At 42.6% G+C, this 22,938-nt stretch overlaps 1 protein-coding gene across 1 annotated transcript in view; it reads right to left on the bottom strand.

Moving 5' to 3' along the window:
- The window catches only part of DOCK3 (dedicator of cytokinesis 3), a 287,503-nt gene that overhangs the window by 77,648 nt on the left and 186,917 nt on the right, over window positions 1-22,938 (bottom strand). Inside the window, exons 13-19 of the mRNA XM_055557421.1 lie at window positions 19,039-19,127; window positions 13,232-13,357; window positions 3,603-3,727; window positions 1,967-2,129; window positions 1,189-1,295; window positions 481-652; window positions 36-133 (exon numbers count right to left, since the gene is read on the bottom strand). Coding sequence (XP_055413396.1) covers window positions 36-133; window positions 481-652; window positions 1,189-1,295; window positions 1,967-2,129; window positions 3,603-3,727; window positions 13,232-13,357; window positions 19,039-19,127 — 880 coding nt within the window. The remainder of the gene's footprint in view (window positions 1-35; window positions 134-480; window positions 653-1,188; window positions 1,296-1,966; window positions 2,130-3,602; window positions 3,728-13,231; window positions 13,358-19,038; window positions 19,128-22,938) is intronic.

Below are 22,938 nucleotides of genomic sequence, written 5' to 3' on the forward strand. Positions count from 1 at the left end.
TCAGCTAGCACGTGTGAATTGGGTGAAAGCCATACCTTAACAATTTCCTCCCCACTGACATGCCGCAGCCGCCCAAGGATGTCCATGATCCGGTCTGGAAAGGCCTTCCATTTCAGCAGAGCAAGGAGGTCCACTAGGAAGCAAGCCCCAAAAATGGTGAACCCTGGCTATGTCATGGGCAAGTAAAGCCTAGACTCCCCCTGCCAAGGGTGGGTGGGATCTAGAGAGACAGAAATAGCTGGAAGCAGTGAAACAGCCTCCAGAGTGCTGCAATCAAGGCTACAGACACATCTGTAAAACCATGGAAAACCCCTTAGCTTGCTATTACCAAGTGATTCCTTAAACTTCGAATGAGAAGAATTCCCTCACTATGGCATGAAAAAGCAGAAGCAACAATTTCTGTCTCTTGACAAATACCAGCAACATGAAGCAGCAAGTGGGGACAGTGCAGGGCTCCACCCTGCAGGCACCCTGGCCTACCGTTCTGGGTGAGCTTGGTGGAAGAGAGCTGCGTGGAAATGAAGAAAGACTCTTTGGTGCTGCGCTGGAAGATGAGGCTTGAGGGGATGTTAGGGCAGCCATTGTAATCCTCTTTGCAGCAGGGCAGGCCCAGGTACAGAGCGTGGTTGTTAAACGTGCTATTCTCATCACACTGTAGGCATAAGTAGAGAACACAGAATATTTCTGGAACCATGCCACATGTAAAACATCAGTCCCAGGGATTTTTGGGTTCTTGAGGCTGGACCTTGGACCTCAGGTCCCGTTAGAAGAGTGTTTCCTAAGCACTTTTAAAAGTGTTTTCCATTTCTTCCCCCAGAATGGCTCACATGGCTTTTAAAGAAAACATGGCGAAGCTCATGGCCTCTATCCGTTGTGCAGAAAACTTTGTGTTGGCTTTGCTGTGATAGCTGACAGAATCAGAGTCTCAAATGGCAGGTCTCCAAATGTACAAGCCAAGGCCGTAATGGCACAAAGGCGCTGAATAACAGATTTCCACGACTAGTGGAATGGGAAGTTGGAAACAAAGGCCCTGCTGGCGTGATCTGTGGGAAAAGACAAAAGCCTGCCCACAGGTGTCCTGCTGTCTCCACCTGCCCCCTAGATTCTCTGGCCCACTCAGGGGGAACCACCTGACCAAGAACCACATGTGAGAGTGATCTGAGCAGGGGACAGACTCGGGCTCCGTACCTTGTACACGTAGAGCTCATGGATGTCATCGGAGAGGGTGGTGCCATCGTCCCGCATCAAGGGTGAGAATGCAAAGCCAAAGAGTTTCTTTTCCCCTTTGTCTTTTGCTGCAATCAGAGCCAAGCATGAGCTGTTCTGCCTCACACCTCCCTTTCCAACAGAAATTCCCCTTTTCCTTATCACTTTGTGTGCTTTACTTCTTTGTCCCTTACTTTGTTCATTAAATAGGTAGCAACCTGATGGTAAGAAGGATCAGAAATGTACTAGGCTGAGTTTCCATTTATATCACAAGGTACACAGGCTACCTAGAACCAAACAGAAACTACATGGCTAGTCTTGATAAACCAGGGGCTCTTTAAGAAAGAGTTTACTATATACAAAGGAAACCCCCAAAGAGGAATGACCCTGGCAATTATCCACTGTCCAAGTCAGACACTACAAAAGGCCAACAACATCAGATCTCATTTTTAAAAAATATTTCTTTTTGATGTGGACCATTTTTAAAGTCTTCATTGAATTTGTTACAATACCTAACCAGGGATTGAACCCACAACCCTGGAACTGAATGTGAAGTCTTAACTGCTGGACCCAGGGAAGTCCCCAGATCCCACGTTTTTGGATCACCGTCCAAAGAAGAGTCTCTGATGACATCCCACCTCTGTGTACACAACTCCTCATTTTCTTGCCCTGATACTAATAAAACTCTTACTGCCGTCCCAGAGAAGGAAGAGTTATATTCATATTCTCAAAGCAATGTAGAGAGAGAAATCTCACTCACTGGAACAGTGTCTGAACTCGAAGCGCAGGTGGGAGCCCCGGAACCGGTCGATGGGGATGGGCAATTTGATAATCTCTCCCCAGCGAGGACTGTTGCTGTGGTAGAGGACGAAGGAGTGGTAGGAACTCCTGTTGGGCTCTCCTGAACCCAAGCTGATGCAGTCCTGGAGGAGAGAAGCAGAGCAACATACCACCATACTGCAGGGGTCCCTTGGATTTCTCTGGACATTTCACTTCTTCCTTTGTGAGGGTCTCATTTTTCCATCAGGCCAAATCTATCAGGTGACTGAAATTCAGACTCTAGGGGCAACTGTGAAGATGGCATAAGGAGCCAGCAGTCACAGTGCTCCTTGTTCTCCTTGGAGCAGAGGCAACCACACACACCACTCAGTTCACCTGAAGGAAGCTGAGTGGTGCCATCTGAATCACTAAGGCAGACTCTTCATCCTCATTAAGAAAGAAATGGACTCAGTGAAGTCAACCGTACACAGAGCTTTCCACATCAGAGAAATAATTAAATAACAAAACGGAGAGAACCGGTTTTCTAATCTTCAGCCCAAAGGTGCACTGGCATTTTATGTTGCCTGTGGCTGACTGTTCTTGGACATAACCAAGGTAGACCAGATTTAACTTGACCCCAGTTTCCAAATATTACTGTGAAAATGCAGTCCCATGCCCCCCCGGGAAGCTGCAGGCAATACAATCCGGAGCAGCTCCCTGTCCACACAGGGCAGAGTGAACAGCTGAGAGCTCTGCTGACCCCCACATTATTCATGCAAACAAGAATTGCCTTAGTCCTTGAGGTGGGTTTTTTTAATGACACACATATCTCTAATACCACATCTACCCTCCATTTCTTTCTATTAAATAGCTTTGAGAGATGACTGTGACTAACTTTACCTCTTTCCTTCTGTAAAATGTGGATGATCACTGCTGTTCTGCCTACCTCATGAGGCTGCTGTCAACACACAGAAGCAAGGTTTGTAAAAGACTGATTTGCCTTCTACCATGTGGCATGCAAACAAAGCCTTCTCATTTACCAAGGACTTGACCATGACTTGACTGAGGGAAAAACTGACATAATGAAAGTAGGAAAACAGCACTCCAGGTCTTCTCTTTTAATCAAGAGTGTCAGAGGGTCCTTGTGCTGCACTGGTTGGAAATCACCTTTGGGGGCCTGAGTCTGATGTTCCTTGTCATATAACCTGGTAACAGCAAGTGGGTATACCTATTTACTAAAAAGCAAATATAACTTTCTATGTTAGCTCTAGGACCTAATAACAGGTCCAAAAGAGTGGGACCTAATAACAGTTACCAAAACTAAGCAGTTGGATGCTAGACAGGTGGCTGAAAAAGTAACATGTAGGACAGAACTGGAGGGAATAGGTCTAAATGAGGACAGGAAGGATTCAGGTCAGACACTAGGAAGAATTTCTGAAAAGGCTGTATGACCCTGGAAGTCATTATCAGAGCATACTGCAGGGTTTCCCTGAAGAGAAGCTAAGGTGGAGAAGAGTCTTAGGAAGTGATTTGAGTTCAGTCCCTCTTGAGGAGGATGGGTCTCTGGACAAAGTCCACAAAAACACTAAAATTATTACAGGATTAGCTGCCATTTCAAACTGACCGGCAAACCTTACCTTCAAGATTTCGCCGTCTGCGTAAAGCACATACATAGTCACTTCAATATTCTTTTGTACGCTCTTTCCCCCTCTCTCAAAATCCCCCTTCTCCAGGGTGAGGTACAGGTCATTGCGGATATCACCTGCGGGGAAAGAAGTGTCACGCATTCATGACTGCAGAAGCCACTGTGCCCCATGTGCGTGGAGGATAAGGCTAGCATCTGGATCCTCCAGGGTTCAGGGAGGTGCTCAGGGCATTCCAAGCTTGGTTAATAACAATGGACGTTCCACCAGTATCAGTGCAGCAGTACTCAGGTGGGTTAGTCATGTGCCCTCTAAGTCTGAATCTTAAGGCTGTTCACCACAGCTTGGCTAGGGTGGGAAAAGGCAGACTGTGGGGGACTGTTCAACCTCTCTCCCCTCCAAGAGAATGGCTGTAATCTAATCCTCCAAAAGAGGAAAGGTTTTACAATCAAAAGGAATAGCACTTCCTTTAATCATATCTACGTCTTAACCACTAATTCCTCATCCTTTCCCTCTCTTTGCTACCTTTTCTTTTGGCAGCCCTCCATCATTCTGAGTCTGCCTATAGGATACACTGCTCCTTCCTTCTGGAGGCTTACCTAGTTTCATTCCCTGCTGGGGTGCCAGCAGAGGTCACTGGATGGGCAAGTTTTCTTCTTTTTGTAGCAAGTGCTCTGGGAGCAGATGACTCCCCAAAAGCGCAGGTGCCAAAGCACTGGGGTGACAGTGTTGTGCTCCTGTGCTTTGAGTCCAGCCCGTGCAGCCCACACTGGCTGCTTTAGAGTGGGCAGGAGCAGAGCCAGCTGCAAGTGTGAAATGACCTAAGTCTCAAATGCCTTTTTCTTTAAGGAGGGATGGAACTGTCTGTTCATGTATAAAAGGAGCTTATATGGGCTGATCTAAGCTTCTAAACCCACAAAGTGACCAATTTTACTTAACACAAACTAAGAAGGACTTTTGACTTGCAAAAAAAAAAAAAAAAAAGTAAAGCCTGTGGAGGGGGGTAAATTTCAAAGGAAGAAAATGACAAGGGAAACCAGGTGAGGCCAAAGTGAGATGTGTCGGCAGCCTGAAGAAATCAACTGAAAGTTAATGGAACAATTTATTAACTTGCAAAGCAAACCAGTTCAGAAATCAAATTCTTTCTACTTCAGTTTCTACAAAAACTGGCACATCTGAGTCTGTTCATTACTTGGAATCACAATGACATAAAGAGGTTTTGTTTTTGGTGAGCTAATTAGCTTTCTGGTTTGGCCAGGTACTTAATGAGAGCCTCTTTTCCGCACTGCCCACTTCTCTAACTGTGGGTGTCTGAGTGTCTCTTCCACATGAAACAGTGATAGACTACGACTGGCCCATATCTTGGGCTTTAGGGGTCTTTATGCCCAAACCTTCTGTTCTTCATATTGCCTTCCTACCCTATGAGTACTGTCATTTTTTTTGGTCACATAATACTCTCAAAAGAGCAGTCCATGAGAAACGATTATTCTCTGACAATGCAGAGAACTTTAACATGCGAAAGCTATTTCCCTAAACAAATAGCCCTGAGGCTTCACGAAGGGAAGAGGAAAATGTGTTCTTGAAAATCACATGCAAATGCAACTGCTGGGCACGTGGGACCGACTTCAGGGGGTCCATCCTTGCAGTCTGTACAGACTTTCCTCCTGGGCTGAGCAGAACCTCTACTTTGAATTCTGATGAGTCTGGAACTTTAATCTTCCTCTTTTGAACAATCCTACTTGGGTCCTCCTTCACTTTCATGCATTGGAGAAGGAAATGGCAACCCACTCCAGTGTTCTTGCCTGGAGAATCCCAGGGACGGTGGAGCCTGGTGGGCTGCCGTCTATGGGGTCACACAGAGTCGGACACGACTGAAGTGACTTAGCAGCAGCAGCAGGTCATTAAAAAGAGCACTCATGTGCGCAGGTAGGGTGGGGAAGGCAAGCAGGAGGAGAAGGAAAACTCAAATTCATCAGTTTGCTACTGTCAGAACAGAGGATGAAAAAAATCAGCCCTGAAAGTAAAATTCAAAATTACTGGGAACTTAACTATAGGTTATTGCCATTATAATGGGGGAAATCAGAGTTGGTTACACCTTAAATTTTTAAAAACTGGAACAGACACCTCAGAGCTTTCTCCTGATAATAGCCTCTTAGTTACATATTAGCTTTTCTATGGAACTTAAGTAATTATTCAATTTCTAGGATGATTTGGCATAAAGTGAATAGAGAATTTTAATATCTAAAGAATAGGTGCTTTGTTTAAAATTACCCTGGTTTAAATCAGCACTCTCTGGAAGTTATTCTCAAGACAATTCATGTGACTCTTCAAAGCAGATGTTGGCTACCAGCAACAGTATTCTAGCTTGTACAAGCATTTTAAATTTCTGTGGCTCTATACAAAAGGTAACATATTATAGTAAGTATGTCCCTAAATGGAACATTTCAAGCTTTTCCTAGCATTGTATGATATAAAATACTAATATCAAATTGAACATCATCTTACAGATGGATAATAACAGAATTTGGCCTGTTTTGGTTTTATAGAGTGAGTTCATAGTTTCTGGGCAGCTTCTCCAGGGTATTTTAAACCAGAATGCCAATTTCAAATGAAGGACTGAGCTAGATATTCCTACAGGTTTCATTCTTTTAAAATTTTCTATTTAAATAGAATGCCTTTTGTGATCATCTAGAAAATGTGTAAATACACATAACTGTACCCTCTGAGTTACACACTGAAGCAGCTTGATTTCATCAGATCTTTCCTCTTTATTTAGAGAATAGATCTGTCTAGAACCAAGGCCATTCTCAGTCAGAAGAGTTGCAATTTTGTAAATTATGGCCTCAATTTTGAAAACAGCTCTTTGTAACAGTTAATGTAGCTGGGGCCTTCTCCTCAAAAGCTCTCTGGAGGATCATTTAAATTGAACTCTCCACTAATTCTCAAGGAACTAGAAGAAACAAATGTGAAGAGCTCCAGGATGTAATGAGCCAGGCCTGCCTTACAGAGAGCTTCCCAGGGTCCCCGCTGTTCACAGCTATCCTGATCGCATGTTACATGTTTACAAAGACTACTAGTAGGATCATGGGTTAATACTGTCTCCAGGAGGCTTGTGTAAACTTTAGCACCAGTGGCCAGGAAATATTACCAGGAGAGGCATGAGGACAGGCACCTTACAATAAGGATGGGAAAGAGAAGGCCTGAGCAGTGGTTTCTGTGATTAGTTTGGAGACCACTGCGTATATCTGAATCATCAAGGGAGCTTGTTAGAACTAGATTTCGAATATTCACCCTTAGAGATTTTAGTAGGTCTTGGGTGGGGCTTGTGTACTTGTATCTTTAAAAAGCATCAGGTAACTCTGATGCTCTCCAGGGTTTAACATCAGGCGACCATAAAGTGTGGGTCTGCTGGGAAGATGTTAGTGAAGTCTGTCTGGGGGTGTGGAACTGGGTAGCTCTTAGACAGCATGGAAGATTGATGGAATGAGTATGGAGGGGGGAGGCTTTCTGGAAGCAAGTGGGAGTGTGTATTGTGGAGGGCAGCCCTGATTCCATTTGCTAGGTGTCCTCTGCTTCCTAAGATTGGCAGAACCTCTAAGAGCATCAGCAGTGCCTTACATCTCTGAATGCTTGGTGCTAGTTGACACGCAACAGAGTTTCTTGAATGGGAAGATGAATGAATGAGGCTGTTCTTGTAAGAGGGCTTCAGAATAAATAATCTTTGTCCCTTTTTCAGTTTCACACAGCAGCCAGTGACAGCTGCTGGTACAGCTGCATGTCAGAGAACTAGGGACTTAAGAGTCGGCAGAGGCTGGCAAACTTTTTCTGGAAGAGGCCAGATAATAAGTACCTTTCAGGCTTTGTGGGCCACATGTTCTTTGTTTTCACAACCCTTTTAAAACGTAAAAAACCATTCTGAGTTGGCGGACAGTATGAAAGGCTTCTGGATTTGGCCTATGGGCTATAGTTTGCTGATACAGTGTTCAACTGTCTAGAGCAGCGTCACGACCCAGCAACACTCCAGATTCCTAGAAGTCGACACAAAACAGCTGCTGGGGAGGGAGCCAGGTCAGGGACCTGAGGCCGTCTGATGATGTCAGGGATTGGCCTGAAACATTCTGGGGTCCTTAGAGAGAGAGGTCTCAGAAGGAAGCAGTGCTTTGCAGCTACCGGAATCCCAGGGGGCTGGGAAGCACTGGGACAGAGCTGCATCCAGCAGAGAGAACAGCGTGTGCTTCAGTGGCCGGGCCTGATCATCCAAAGACCTGCATCCTAGTGCGACTCTGGAGAAACAGCTCATCACATGTTTGCAGGTCTCCTCTGAAAGCAGTCTCTACAGAGGTTTCAGAGTCTTCGAGGTCCAGCTCAGGCACCAGAGTCTCTGTTAGCAAGATCGTCTCTTGCCAGACACGCCAGCCTTACTTGGAGTTTGGGGGGCACTACGTCTTGCTTGGATTCTTTATTACATTCATGTTCCTTCTGTATAAATGACTCACACCACGTGTGAGGCTCTGGGTTCAAGGATAATAGTGTTAACTACTACATTATTTAGAACTTGTCCAATTCGAGACAGGATTAGAAAGAGCTTCTGTGGATAGTGCTTTCTTTCCCTTAAGACCACGTAAAGCTAGAACGCATCTTCTCCAAGGAGACGCTGCAGCCTGCTCGGGATAGGGCCAGTTCTATTTCTTGGCAGAACAGGAGTCTCCTGACAGCATTCACGGAGATGTGGAGATGTTAACTACCATCCTGTATGGACAGTTTCAGACATGCGACCAAAGTTTTATATGCTGGAGTAGCTCTTATTCTGAGGAAGAGACTTAAAAAAGCTCTTGGGAAGATTTCTTTAAAGTACCCAGGAAAGACAGGTTCTTTGTTTTTCTAACCAAGTCTTTAATGTCACACTTCTATTGGTTTCTATTGCTACTAAGTCAGTGACGTTCTCTGCTCTAACAGACTGACAGGAATGGACATAGTGTGACATCACTGTGCATGGTTATTCCTTTCTTGGGTCAGGGATGTGGGGATATTCCAACCCATTGTGGGACCACATGTGATCATTCCTAAACCATCCCTTAGAGATACGGCCAAAGCTTCATGTGACACTCAGACTGACCACAATCTTTTGAATCTACTTGTGGTAAATACTGTCATCACTCTTTTGAGGAGAACTTTTCTTTCAAAAGTCATGAGATGTGTCCAGCAGAGCTGATAAGAGCAGCTTTCTGCCTTTCTAATTCTTCACAGCTTGGGATAAGCACTACTCATTTTCTTTTCAATGGGAATAGCTGATCTGTCTCATAAAAATCCTTTCCTGTATCTATTCACCTAGGGCTTTGTAAGGTTTTCTAAATATTCCAACATGTCCTTAGTTTTCTCTGATCTTAATAAACACCTAAAGTAATACACAGTCTCTAGGTTGAGCTGGTAGCTTCTCTAACATTGTGTCAGTTATCCCAAAAGGTGAGGCTGATGAAGGATTAATAATGTAAATGACACCCCACCCCAGTATTGCAACATTCCATGAAACAAATGAAGATGGAAACAAAGCAGGCAAAAGCAGACAGGACACACAAAAGCAGGAACTTACACCCAACTATCTTCATCTCTGCACCAGAAAGAAAGGGGCGAGAATGAGGGGACAGCACAGAGAGAAACAAGAACAATTAAGACAAACAGGAAAAGAGAAAAAAACATCACTTGCAGGTTGGTGATGAAGCATGCACTTTATATCAGGGGTCAAAGCAAAGGACAGAGTGTATTTCTGAGCACAAGGGCAGGAGTCGGGGGGCCCCCTTGAGGGCTGCCATGCCAGCATAGCTGCCTTCTAAAGGGCAAGGTCAGGGCAACCCAGAGAGGAGCTTGTACCAGGTCTGATTCAGAGAGGGGCAAAGCATCCCTAAAGCAGAGTACTCTTTAGGACACGGTTCTCAAAGGGGGCCCTAAACCATCACCTGATAGCCTGTGAGGAATACAAATGCTCGGTCCCACCCCAATCCTCCTGTATCAGAAACTCTTGAGGTGGGTTTAGCAATGTGTTTTTCACAAGCCCTGCAGGTGATTCTGATACATACTAAAGTTAGAGCAGTACTGGTTTAGGGAAAAAAAATCTTAGCCATCAGCTAGAATATATTAAAATCACAGGGCAGATTTCTTCTGACAAAAGAGAAGCTCATTTAACTAATATGAAACTTGACCCACAACGCCCACGGTAAATGATAACCTTACAAATTCAAGGCTTAGAAAACAAGTTAAAAGGTTTCTTTCCCACAGAGCCATGACAGCTCTGCATTCCTACTGACTCCAGGGAATAGACTCTCCTAGAAAGCTGACACTTGGAAAACGGCACAGAAGCTGGTGGCACACCCCTGCTGGCTTAGACGAGGTTTGGAGGAGGGTACAGACCACTCTTGAGCGAGAGGTTTTAAATCATTCCCTTTCAGTTTACAGTCTTTTGGCTGACAGTTTTCTTGAAAGTTCTAATTGGGCTAATGCTGACAAGTGAGTCACAGAAAGCTCATTCACCTGAAACGTCTGCCCTGCTCCAGTATTTCCTCTCCATTTTCTTGAAAAAAATCTCAAGGAGTAAAAGTGTGTTGTAGAGTTATTAGTTTCTGTAATGAACTAAAATAAGTTGGGAGGGAAGGAGGAACTACCCACAGAAATATGGCAATAAACCAACAAAAGGCTATTAGGTGCTCAGTTTCAAAATCAGGCTTAAGTTCCCATATCGGTTTCTTCTTCTGTAATCTTGGATGGAGTTTCCTGGGTTTATGTGCCTTCTCTGCGACTCCCAGAACACCACGAGCAATGGTGGTCTTGCCTCGTGCTCACTAACGTGAGTCATGAACACAGCTGGATGCCTATGCAGTCAGGGCCGTGGCTGTGGCAAAGAGTAGGACATCTCCTGTTCACAGTAGTCACATGGTGTACCTTACACATTCATGGAAAGCAATAGACCACTGGAAAGCCCTTTTCTGAAATTGTGTGTCAGATACTGGTGTGGTTAGAACTTGTCTAAATGCTGTAACTCAGACCTATAAGCTCTGTCAATATGCTTTGACAAGGACCTGTCTGGGCCATCTGACATAAAGGACCTCTCCAAATGAGTATCTAGTAGTTTCTCCCAAATGCTGGTAGTTTCAAAATAAGAGCCACAGTATATGAACCATTCTAATTTTTCCATGTATTCTAATTTCTCAGACTTCAGTGCTGAAATGCTCACAGTTACTAACATAATTCATTTTATTGTTCATTTCTCTTACGACCATGTGTCAAGAAGCTGCAATTTCTTGTAACTCGGTCATACCAGCACCATGAGGGCTGAGGGACCATTGCAGCCCAGATCCAGTATTCCCACGGGTGAAGAGTGGACCAGCTGCAGGTGGAGGGTGATCTCACAAAGGGGCTTCCTGTCACAGACGTGGTTTCCCAGGACAGGTGGGCCACAACTGGAAACACTGCTGCACACTTTTCTTGCTGTTCTAGCAGAACCTTCAGGGCCAGCCCTATCGTCTCACCCAAGGAGGGCAAACCCACTCTCATAGTATCTTGTGGGGGCATTAAAGGCCCTGTCAGTTGTTAGCACACAATCTGTGCAAAAAAAGTCTTTCCTCGAGAGGAGGTAAGGTAAAAGAGAGGAGAGACACATAGAGGACTGCTTCCTGCCTGTGAATCAATCCTCACTCTCAGCTCCAGCACTCAATACTTCAAGGGCAGACAACTCAGCAAAGAGCACATTCACAGCCCCAGTCTGGACGCCCTAGGACTGCCAGTGTCTCTGTCTTGTGGGGCAAATCAGACGGTGACGCCTCAGCTGCCCAATGGAGGAAATGCTCCTGACACTCCGCTTGCCTCACCAATGATACTGATACTGCTTACTTCCAAGGTCATGTCCAACTTTCTCAGAAGCCCTTTATCAACCTGTGTGCCAATGACACAGAGATTCAGAGTGCTCACAAAAAGATCTCTTTCCACAGGAGAGGTATGGACGCTGTAACTCTTGAATTTAGTCTGCTTAAAGATTTTTGACTGAAGCTTGTTTCTTTCTAGTCTCTGCTCACTTTGTTTTGATTCTATGACTATGTGAGGGCTAAGAGGAAGGCAATGTCCAAATCTTAGACAAACTAGTTCTTAAAAGAGAGAAAAGACTTCAAGCATATCTTTCAGAATATATGACTCCATATCATGAGCCTGGATAGCTCATTTAAAAATGATCATCAGATCAGTTTTGGTAATCACCAATTATTTCTTCAGTGACATGTTGCCAAGAAGCTAGGGATGATGTCTGGGCTCTTCTCCTGATCACTAGGGTTACAGAGGGCTGAGAAACAGTGTCAGGACAGGATGGGAGACATGTCCTGTGGAGGACATCACCCTAGGACTGTCATTCAAAAGATCCTCTTGTATGCATGAGCAAGAGACAAAGGCTGTTCACAGCAGCTTGCTCTGCAGTCACAGTGTCTATGGAGAGAGAATAAAAGCGACAGAAAACAAGTCTGGGCATAGTATGGGGAGCAGAAGGACAGCTGGAATCCATCACAAGGCCTTCTGTATGCTCAGGCCATACTCTTCCCTGGGTATATGCTGGCATATATTTCCAATAAGAGGAGCTTTCAGCACTATGGAGAATTCCAAAGAGGTGATTATTTAGAGTGGTCACTATCAGTTTAGTCTAGCCTGGCTTGGCTCTTTTAAACAAAAGCGAATACACTTTTAATTTTAGCAGAACACTGAATGAAACTCAATGGAAAAGGTAGGGTCATACCTCCTGTAATTCATCCAGACAAGGAGCTATTTCCTTGTTCTTCCTTCCTTCTCCTTGTTCCCATCTTCTCTGGTTCCTGACTGCCTCCCATCCATCAGAGCCACACCTCTATCCTTCCCTCATTCCCCACAGCCCCCTGGTTCTGATGGCCTGTTTGGATCCACTGCTCTAGCTTGACCCACATCTGCCTCACTAGGAAGCACGAGCTTTAGGTTAACCTGCTGGAACCACACTTGAGAGCCAATGCATTCCCACTTTCCGCTCTGGCTTTCCACCGGGCATTAGGTGAAAGGGGTTAGGACACTTGCTGAGAAACTGGCCATGTAGTACTATTCACACTGCCTAACCTATACCATTTGCCAATCCATTTTCCTGATGTGGTATAGTGTTTTCATTGTTATGATTCATTTTTCTGATACAAATAAATCTGCTACTTCTACATGAACTGGGATTCACTGACACTATAGGCATTATTTTCCTTAAAGACGATGTATGAGGGGATTCTCTTCTAAGATATGTAACTGAAGAGAAAAGTATAAAAAAGGCATCCCTGTGAGGAGCTCTGTGTTGATTCCTAACATCCAGTCTCCACAAGAGACAAAAAGGTTCAAGTGCCAGATTGTGCTGTGTTGCCCTGGTGAAGGTATGTGGGGGCTTCTGGAAAAGAACAAATGCCAACAAGAGCCAAAGGAGCCACTGGCTGCAGACTGCAGTCAGCAACCTGACTCTGGCTGCAGAGGCTGTCAATGGCTGCGGGGCTCCTCCACAGTGTGGTGTGCCACCTGCTCACAAGGGGAGCACCACACTCCATTCTCCTAACCCCTCTCCCACCCCAGCCCCAAGAGGTTCTGCCTACCTGGCATGATGACATCAGGAAATCCCAATTTTCTTGTAATTGCCAATCCCCTATTAAATATCATAGGATTTTCTCTCCTAATCTGTTCCATGTCTCCACGAAGAAGCTGCAGAGAAATGATAAGACCTACAAAAACAAAAGCATTTTTTTTTAAACTCAGAATCACACTTCTACCCTAGAAAACACATAAAGAGGTTTTTTTTTTCCCCCAGAGAAAAATGTGCAAAATTCAGCATTTTTATTGAGAAAAGTTTTGAGGCAGAAAGTATATATTATTCTGAAGAGATATTCTAGAAAGCTAATAGAAAAACAGTATCGTAAAAGTAACTTTTCTCAGTGAGCCTATAACCATATTTGAGCCCCCCAAAATTGATGTTTTTTAAGATGGCTTTAAATTTTTGTTCTGAATATGCTACCCAATGATTTACTTGGTATCATCAGTAATATTTATCAGTTAAGTTGTCTCACTTTATTAGGTTGCATACTACAAAGCTTAGATACTGTTTTCAAGTCTGTGTATCAAGATATATATATACTAACTTTTGAAATTAAAGGTGGATTTTATAAAAAACCTTAATTTTATTCCCTTCTAAAATTCACTTTCTAATATTTTCTAAAGTAAAATATTTCATTTAACATTTTATAAATTTTTTAAAAATTCTTTTTATATTGAAGTAGTACATGCTTAGAAGGTAAATGGTATTGAACTACATACATTAAAATATGTTGTTGATATTTTTAGTAAAACAAAAATATAGATAAGCTGCTGCTGCTAAGTCACTTCAGTGGTGTCCGACTCTGTGCGACCCCATAGACAGCAGCCCACCAGGCTCCCCCATCCCTGGGATTCTCCAGGCAAGAACACTGGAGTGGCTTGCCATTTCCTTCTCCAATGCATCAAAGTGAAAAGTGAAAGTGAAGTCGCTCAGTCATGTCCAACCCTCAGCGACCCCATGGACTGCAGCCTTCCAGGTTCCTCCGTCCATGGGATTTTCCAGGCAAGAGTACTGGAGTCGGGTGCCATTGCCTTCTCCGATAGATAAGCTAAGTGGATAGTTAATTTGATAGGGTCAAAGATTAATTATGTTTATTTTAAAACTGCTTATAATATTACTTTGAATATATGCAGCAACAAACAAACAAATTAAAATTAGATTCTTTGTGTAGGTCTATTCTTAGAGAAAATGTGTATTCTTCCAGGATTTTTCAAATGTTTATAATTTGGATGTCTCCCAGTATTCACCCTTCTCCCATCCCTGAAACATCGATCACTTTCCATATGGCACCTGGACCTGAAATGATGCTTCACATTAATATATGTTAAACATAAAAATTTTTAATTAAAAAAAAAAAAGAATCTAAGTCAAAACCATCTCAAAAACCCAGAGGACTATTCTATTAAAACTCAGACTGTGGTCTAGGAGATTAAGTTGCCCTCCTCTCTGTTTCCCAGCATCCCGAAACCTGGCCTCCCTGGTTTAGCCACTAAAGTATCTGATGGAGCTTCATTTTCTTCATTTACTCAATGAAGGAGTTGAAACATGATTTCCAAACAGCTTCCAAGTTAAGCCTGGCCAAGAAGCAGTCAGATACACACTCTAAAGTAAAGCAGCCTATTCTCTTCCTGGGCTTCCCATAAGTGCACGAAGACCTGCCCTCAGTAGGGCCATCCTAATTGAGGCTCTCTGAAGTCTATGGTGCTCCCAGCACAGAGGGAGGGGTGCTTTTCTAACACTGTTTAAGTGGCCAGTGTCTGTGAGTCATGGACAAAAATCATAAGACACTGACAATGGCATGGAAACTTTGGTCATTCTGGGAAGTAAGACAAAATTCAGCATTCTAACCTTGTTAGGTGATGGTGGAAACTGCTTTTTGGTTGTTTCTTTTAATGTATTATTACCACTATCCCTCTTTTAAAATGCTTTCCAACTTGTAGCCAAGGGTAGCTTTTTATAAATAAAATACATAAATACAGCAAAAAACACCATAAATATGGGCATGAACAGTCTTCCAAATTGCAACTTGTTTTGTTAAAAAGTAAGGTTCTTGCTTTAGTCCGGCTTTAGGTGAGGGATATGAACTCCCTTCACCTTCCAGCACACTGCATGTATGTAGCTCCTTGGCATCCAGGCACATATGAGGAAAAACAGGCTCTTAAAACCAGTGAGAGCAGCCCTGAGGAACCCCACGCTACAGAGTTTGAGAGAATTCAAGTACTCCCAGCTGAGCATCTCAAACTTTATAGCCTCTGGGTTGGAACTGCTCTGAGGACCCTTCTAGCTGAAAATATGCTGATCTTGATAGAGGTTCTTCTCAACAACTCTAAGAACTGCCATGCCTTGCAGTGGCTTTACACTGTCATTTAAGAGCAACTTGGGGGATTCCCTGATAGCTCAGTTGATAAAGAATCTGCCTGCAATGCAGGACACCCCAGTTCGATTCCTGGGTCAGGAAGATCCTCTGGAGAAGGGATAGGCTACCCACTCCAGTATTCTTGGGCTTCCCTTGTGGCTCAGCTGGTAAAGAATCCACCCACAATGTGGGAGACCTGGGTTCAATCCTTGGGTTGGGAAGATCCCCTGGAGAAGGGAAAGGCTACCCACTTCAGTATTCTGGTCTAGAGAATTCCATGGACTGTATAGTCCATGGGGTCACAAAGAGTCGGACATGACTGATTGACTTTCACTTTCAAGGGAAACTTTTTTATTTACAACAGGTTTATAACATTAAAACAAAGAAGGTTATATAAAACAGGTTATGAAATAGTTTCAAGGTAAAAATTATCTGGGGAAACATGGTTCTATGTAAATTTGATAGTTATCTTCAAGAGTATATTAAAAGTTCACAGGTTTTTATTTATATGTTAATTGAGATACAATGGCACCCCACTCCAGTACTCTTGCCTGGAAAATCCCATGGATGGTGGAGCCTGGTAGGCTAAAGTCCATGGGGTCGCTAAGAGTTGGACACGACTGAGTGACTTCACTTTGACTTTTTACTTTCATGCATTGGAGAAGGGAATGGCAAACCATTCCAGTGTTCTTGCCTAAAGAATCCCAGGGATGGGGGAGCCTGGTGGGCTGCTGTCTATGGGGTCGCACAGGGTCGGACACAACTGACTGAAGCGACTTAGCAGCAGCAGCAGCAGGTGTATAATATTATGTAAGTATCAGGTGTATAACAGAGTGATTCTCAACTTTCAAAGGTATGTTCTTTTTGTAGTTATTATAAAATATTGGCTATATTCTCTGTGTTGTTATATTGTTGTAGTGTGTTTATTTTATACATAGTGGTTTGTACCTCTTAGTCCCTGACCCCTCCCCATGTACCTCTCCCCACTGGAAAGCAAGACCTTGTTCTCTATATCTGAGTCTGTTTCTTTTTTGTTATACTTACTAGTTTTTTTACATTTTAGATTCCACATGTAAGTATTTTGTCTTTCTCTAACTTATGTCACTTAGCATAATACCCTTCAATTCCACCTATGTAGCTGCAAATGGCAAAATTTCATTCTTTTTTAAGGTTGAGTACTATTTTATTGTACATATACACTACATCTTCTTTATCCATTCATCTGGTGATGGACACAGGTTGCTTTCATACTTCGGTAATTATAAATAATGCTTCTATGAACACTGGGGTGCAAGTATCTTTTCAAAATAGCATTTAAATCTTTTTCAGATATATACCCAGCAGTGGAACTGTGGGGTCATATGGTAGTTCTGTTTTTAGTTTTTTGAGAATCCTCCGTACTGTTTTCCACAGTGGCTACACCAATTTACATTCACACCAACAGGATATGAGGGTTCCATTTTCTCTACAGCCTTGCTAACATTTGTTATTTGTGTCCTTTTTGATGACAGCCATTTTGACAGGTTTGAGGTGATATATCCTTGTGGTTTTAATCTGCATTTCTCTGATGATTAATGATATTGAGCATCTTTTCATGTGTCTGTTGGCCATCTGTATGTCTTCTTTGGAAAAATATCTATTCAGGAGGTCTTATAGATTTTTAAACACTGCTTCTAATTTAATCAAACATTTCATATTCAGTTTAGAATTAATGCTAACATGTACAATTACACCAAGATTTAGATACATATTAAACACAGTTTTAAAATAAAAGCAGGGAAAAAAAGGAGAAGTTGAACTAAGATGAAAGCTGCTTGAAATAAAGATTTTCTATTTTAGTTTCCAAATGACTGATAATGGCAGACTAATCATTGATTCTCATTAGTGTCAGGCTTTCTCGGTGATGCCAACACTGAAAAGTGATATTAATATGTGTCTTTTGTGGGGGGAGGGCTGGGTATGTAGTCTCTGTTCAGGAAAACACAGACTTCACAATGTGACAAACCCTGCAACACTTCTGTTCACTCTGGATTCAAACTGCAACTCAAGTTACCTATCAAAGCACAAGGAATTCACCACAGAAAGAGCAGAAGATGCACTGTGGTCGGAAGTAATGGCCAAAAAACACATGAAAAGATGCTCAACATCACTGATTATCAGAGAAATGCAAATCAAAACTACAACAAGGTATTTATCACTCACACCAATCAGAATGGCCATCATCAAAAAGTCTACAAATACTGGAGAGGGTGTGGAAAAAATAAAACCCTCCTGTACTGTTGATGGGAATGTAAATTGGTACCGCCATTGTGGAGAACAATATGGAGGTTCCCTAAAAAACTTAAAAACAGGACAATCATATGGTCTGGCAATCCCACTCCTGGGCATATATCTGGAGAAAAACATAATCTGAAAGTATACACACACCTAAATGTTCACTGCAGCATGGTTTACAATAGCCAAGACATGTAAGCAATTTCAACGTCCATCGACACAGGAATGGATAAAAAAGTTTAGTACATATGTATAATGGAATATTACTCAGTCAAAAGAAGAATAAAATGATGCCATTTACAGCAACATGAATAAACCTAGAGATTACCATACTCAGTGAAATAAGTCAGACAGAGAAAGACAAATATTATATAATACTACTTGTATGTAGAGACTAAAAAAATGATACAAATGAACTTACTTACAAAACAGAAATAGAGTCACAGATGTAGAAAACAAACTTATGGATTCTAGGAGGGAAAGGAAAGATTGGGATTGACATACACATCACTATGTATAAACAGAAAACCAATAAGGACCTTCTGTATAGCATAAGGAACTCTACTCAATACTCTGTAATGACCTATATGGGAAAAGAATTTTTAAAAGCATGCATATATGTATATGTATAACTGATTCACTTTGCTGTACACCTAAAACTAACACAACATTGTAAGTCAACTGCTGCTGCTGCTGCTAAGTCGCTTCAGTGTCTGACTCTGTGCGACCCCCTAGAGGGCAGCCTACTAGGCTCCTTTGTCCCTGGGATTCTCCAGGCAAGAATGCTGGAATGGGTTGCCATTTCCTTCTCCAATGCATGAAAGTGAAAAGTGAAAGTGAAGCCGCTCGGTTGTGTCTGACTCTTCGCGACCCTATGGACTGCTGCCTACCAGGCTCCTCCGCCCATGGGAGTTTCCAGGCAAGAGTACTGGAGTGGGTTGCCATTGCCTTCTGCGGTAAATCAACTATACTCCAATAAAAATTTTTTTAAAAGAAGTATTAATAACTAGAGAAGGTTTCAAATCATCACACAAGGAAATACAAACTGCCTGAAAAGGAGAATAAATGTCTGTAGGAAACAACTTTATATCTGGTAACTGATCAGCACAAATAAACTAAGGTGTGTATGATAAGCAACTGCAAATGCAACACAAAGTCTTCTAGCCAGAGAAGCACCTTACCATGACTGGCACTGGGGGCAGAGTACTTGGCGCTGGACTTGCGGATGATATTCTCGTGGATCTGGGACCACTCACTCTCGTTGTTGCACCTGTAACAGAAGGACAGGCATCATGACAGTCAAGAGTTTTAAACATCTGGTCTGATGTTCAATGTGCAACAACACTTTCCTAAAGAAATGAACTTAAAGTTTACTAAATTAGACAAGGTTTGTTTTCTTGGAAGGCACAAGAAGATTCACATTTGGGGGAAGAGTAGAAACTCAAAAATGAATCTCTGCAAATATCTCTAAGTGGCAAAATATCCTTTTGTCTGAAGTAGCACTTTCCCGCCTGACAATTTTTTTGTTAGTTCCTTACACATACTTGCAACTAGGCACTAGAGGAAAGTTCCCCACAGAGGAAAAAAACAGTTCCTCTCAACAAGTACTGCTGTTTAGAAACTCTCGTGTCTTGCATTGGCTTTATACTGTCATTCAACTGTCACTATAATGGCCTCAGAGAAAAATCCTGCTAACCTCAGGGCAATGTGCATATTTGCCTGTGGTTTTATTTTAGCTAGATCAGGCTAAGAAGAAAAGTTTAAGAGAGTAGTGGCTTGGTTAGCTGTGAAATCTTCTGTAGTCAAGGGGAAGGAGGCCTTAGAGAGAAGTCTGGATGCCTAAATATGTAAGAGGAATTTCAGGAGTGGAAGAAAAGAGAGAATGGAGGAACAGACCTGCACCTCTGCTAATTTCTGACATTTTTAGAGTCTTCCCCTCTAAAGAACATTTCCAAGAAAGCTGCAGTCACACAACCATTTGGTACAGCTTAGGAACAGAGACTAGGAAGGGATTCCTCATCTGAAAGTAGACACATTGATGAAACCACTGAAATGAGATTAGGGCCATGCTTGAAAATTCCATGAGATACTGGGAGTCTTCATAGCCTCAGCCCCTCCTTTCTCCTGTTGGATAGGGAGAACCACTGACCCCAGAAAACAGAGCTCATGCACAAAGGAAAACCCACAAGATCTTTCCATGGTTACTTAGAAGTGTGTGGTCCGGCACAGCCACTTCCAGGCGGAAACTCCAGCAAGAGTTCTATCATGTGCCATCCAGTGGTGTGAATGAAGCACAACTGGTTTCTAAATAAAAGGCTTTGTATAGAGACCATTCAGAGATAAAGGAGGTTGGTCACTAGACTAAGTTTTTTCTAACCAGTAGCTCTTCTGACTTCTCCGTCAGTATAAACAAGCCTCACTTGCTCAGAGATGTTGCAAAGAAGTGTGAGAGACAAGGTTCTCACAGTCCAGAGCTGTGAGGATAACTTCTGCTCACAGAATTCCTTCCAAGGAGAGGAAGGGAGACAGTGTTCTTTAAAATGATCGCTTGTGATTAACAACTCAGTTGGAAGTCAGAAGTGAGAGGTGCTGGCAGCAGCACACCTCGCCCTCCCTGTCTGACACGCACACGATCGCATCTCTTCCAACCAGTCACCACACCAGAGAAGTGCCCAGCTGGTGAGGACTCAGACTAGTCTTGCAGTCAGACTCCTGTCACTTTCTAGGTTTACAAGATCAGGAGTCCTTTCTTTAACAGAAATCTGACTACGGTTTGTCATAAATAGTGTACTCCCCCACCTCACTTCAAAGTAAGAGTCCTGACTAATGCACACTATAATGAATACAGATAATAATATTGTACTATAATAATGCAACATGATAAATATTGCTTCACTGACAAACATATTAAAAAATATAAATACATCAAAGTAACACATTATACATCTCAAATATACAGGTATAAAATACACACACACACACACACACAAACAAAAGAATTCCTCTAAATAAACAAAACCAAAAAGAGTCTTGTAAATTAACTTCCTCTCTCAATGGGTGGTATAATTTCAGTGCTTCTCCAATAAAATACTCACCAGTTCTTTGGCAGTATACTGAAGCTGGTGCTTTTCCAACCACATCAATAGTAACAATGTGTATTACTTCACTGACATCTACCTTTCCAGCCAATACACACAATTCAGATGCCAGACACTCGATGGCTTGCCCGTCATATTCTTCTCCCTTTGTACACCCCTTAACTATCAGTGGCCTTCAGAGCTCTGCATTTGAAGCCCATTTCCGTCCTACCATATAAGCTTTCTGGGCTATCTCAACTGCTCCCATGGTTTCAACCACCACCAAAAGCTGCCAAGATCCAACACAGTGTCTCCAGCCCAGATGCCCTGCTAAGCTCTTGACCTGCATGGCCACAAGACAGCTTGACCTTTCCTATCCACCTGTCTGCTCTGAGAGATTGCTTCTGAGTAGAACCCACTAGCTCATGAAGCTTTCTTAAAATCTGTCACAAATGACCTCTCTTCTTCATGGCCCTGGTTCAGCCATTATCATCTCTCTTTCAGACCAGTGTAGTCACCTCTTAACTGGCCTTTCGACTCTCTTCCTTTCTAGAATGCCAAGGGATCTACTCAAATCATCTGAAACTCAGTGTCATCGGCATATTTTAACCAATCACTAGGATATTCTCTAAGGAAAAAAAATGTAAGCATTTATTAACCAAATGAGTTATGATTATAATGAAGCATGATTATGTTGTATCCAATCAAATTAATATTTAGAGCATGATTACTGATGTTTATGGTTTGTCCTCAATCATAAAACACACAAGGGACTGTAATGTAAAAGAGGTCTGTGTGCCTCTGTGGCACACCTTCCCCACAGAGGAGACAACCAGCACAGGCAATGACATAGCACTTCACCACGACACGTCCAGGGATTTTACGGATGGCCAACAGGCACATGAAAAGATGCTCAATGTCACTAATTATTAAAGACATGCAAATCAAAATTACAAGGAGGTATCACCTCACACCAGACAAAAGTGCCATCATCAAAAACTCTACAAACAATAAATGTTGGAGAGGGTGAGGAGAAAAGAGAATCTTCCTACACCGTTGGTGGGAGTGTAAATTGGTACAGCCATTATGGAAAACAGTATGGGGGTTCCTTAAGAAACAAAAATACAGCTTCCATATGATCCTGCAATCCCACACCTGGGCATATGCCTTGGGAGAGCTCTAACTCGAAAAGATACATGCAACCCAATGTTCACAGCAGCACTCTTAACAATAGCCAAGACATGGAAGCAACCCACATGTCCATCAACAGATGAATGGATAAAGAAGACGTGGTATATATATGGTGTTCACACACACAAACAGACATACACACACACACTCTCACACAATGGAATATTACTAAGCCATCAAAAAGAATAAAATAATGTCATTTGCAGCAATATGAATCTACCCAGAGATTATCATACTAATTGAAATAAGTCAGAGAAAGAGAAATATCATTATGATATCACTTATATGCAGAATCTAAAAAGAAATGAACTCATTTATGAAATAAAAATAGACTCACAGACTTAGAGAATGAACTTACAGTTACTAGGGGAAGGGTGGGGGGAAAGGACAGTTAAGGAGTTTGATATTGACATGGACACATTGCTATATTTAAATATATAATCAACAAGGACCTATTGTATAGCACAGGGAACTCTGCTCAATGTTATGTGGCAGCCAGGATATGAGGGGAGTTTGGGGAAGAAGGGATACATATGCATGTATAGCTGAGCTGCTTTGTTGTTCACCTGAAACTATCAGAACATTGTTAATTAGCTATACTCCAATATAAAATAAAAAGTTAAAAAAAAAACCTCATAAAATGTGAGTGGGGAATAAGTGTGCATGCTGTGCTAAGTCACTTCAGTCTAATTCTTTGCAACCCTATGGACAATAGCCTGCCAGGCTCCTCTGTCCATGGGATTCTCCAGGGAAGAATATTGGAGTGGGTTGCCATGCACTCCTTCAGGGGATCTTCCTGACTCAGGAATCAAA

Source organism: Bubalus kerabau, chromosome 20 (genome assembly GCF_029407905.1).
Source record: "Bubalus kerabau isolate K-KA32 ecotype Philippines breed swamp buffalo chromosome 20, PCC_UOA_SB_1v2, whole genome shotgun sequence".
Lineage (NCBI taxonomy): Eukaryota > Metazoa > Chordata > Mammalia > Artiodactyla > Bovidae > Bubalus > Bubalus kerabau.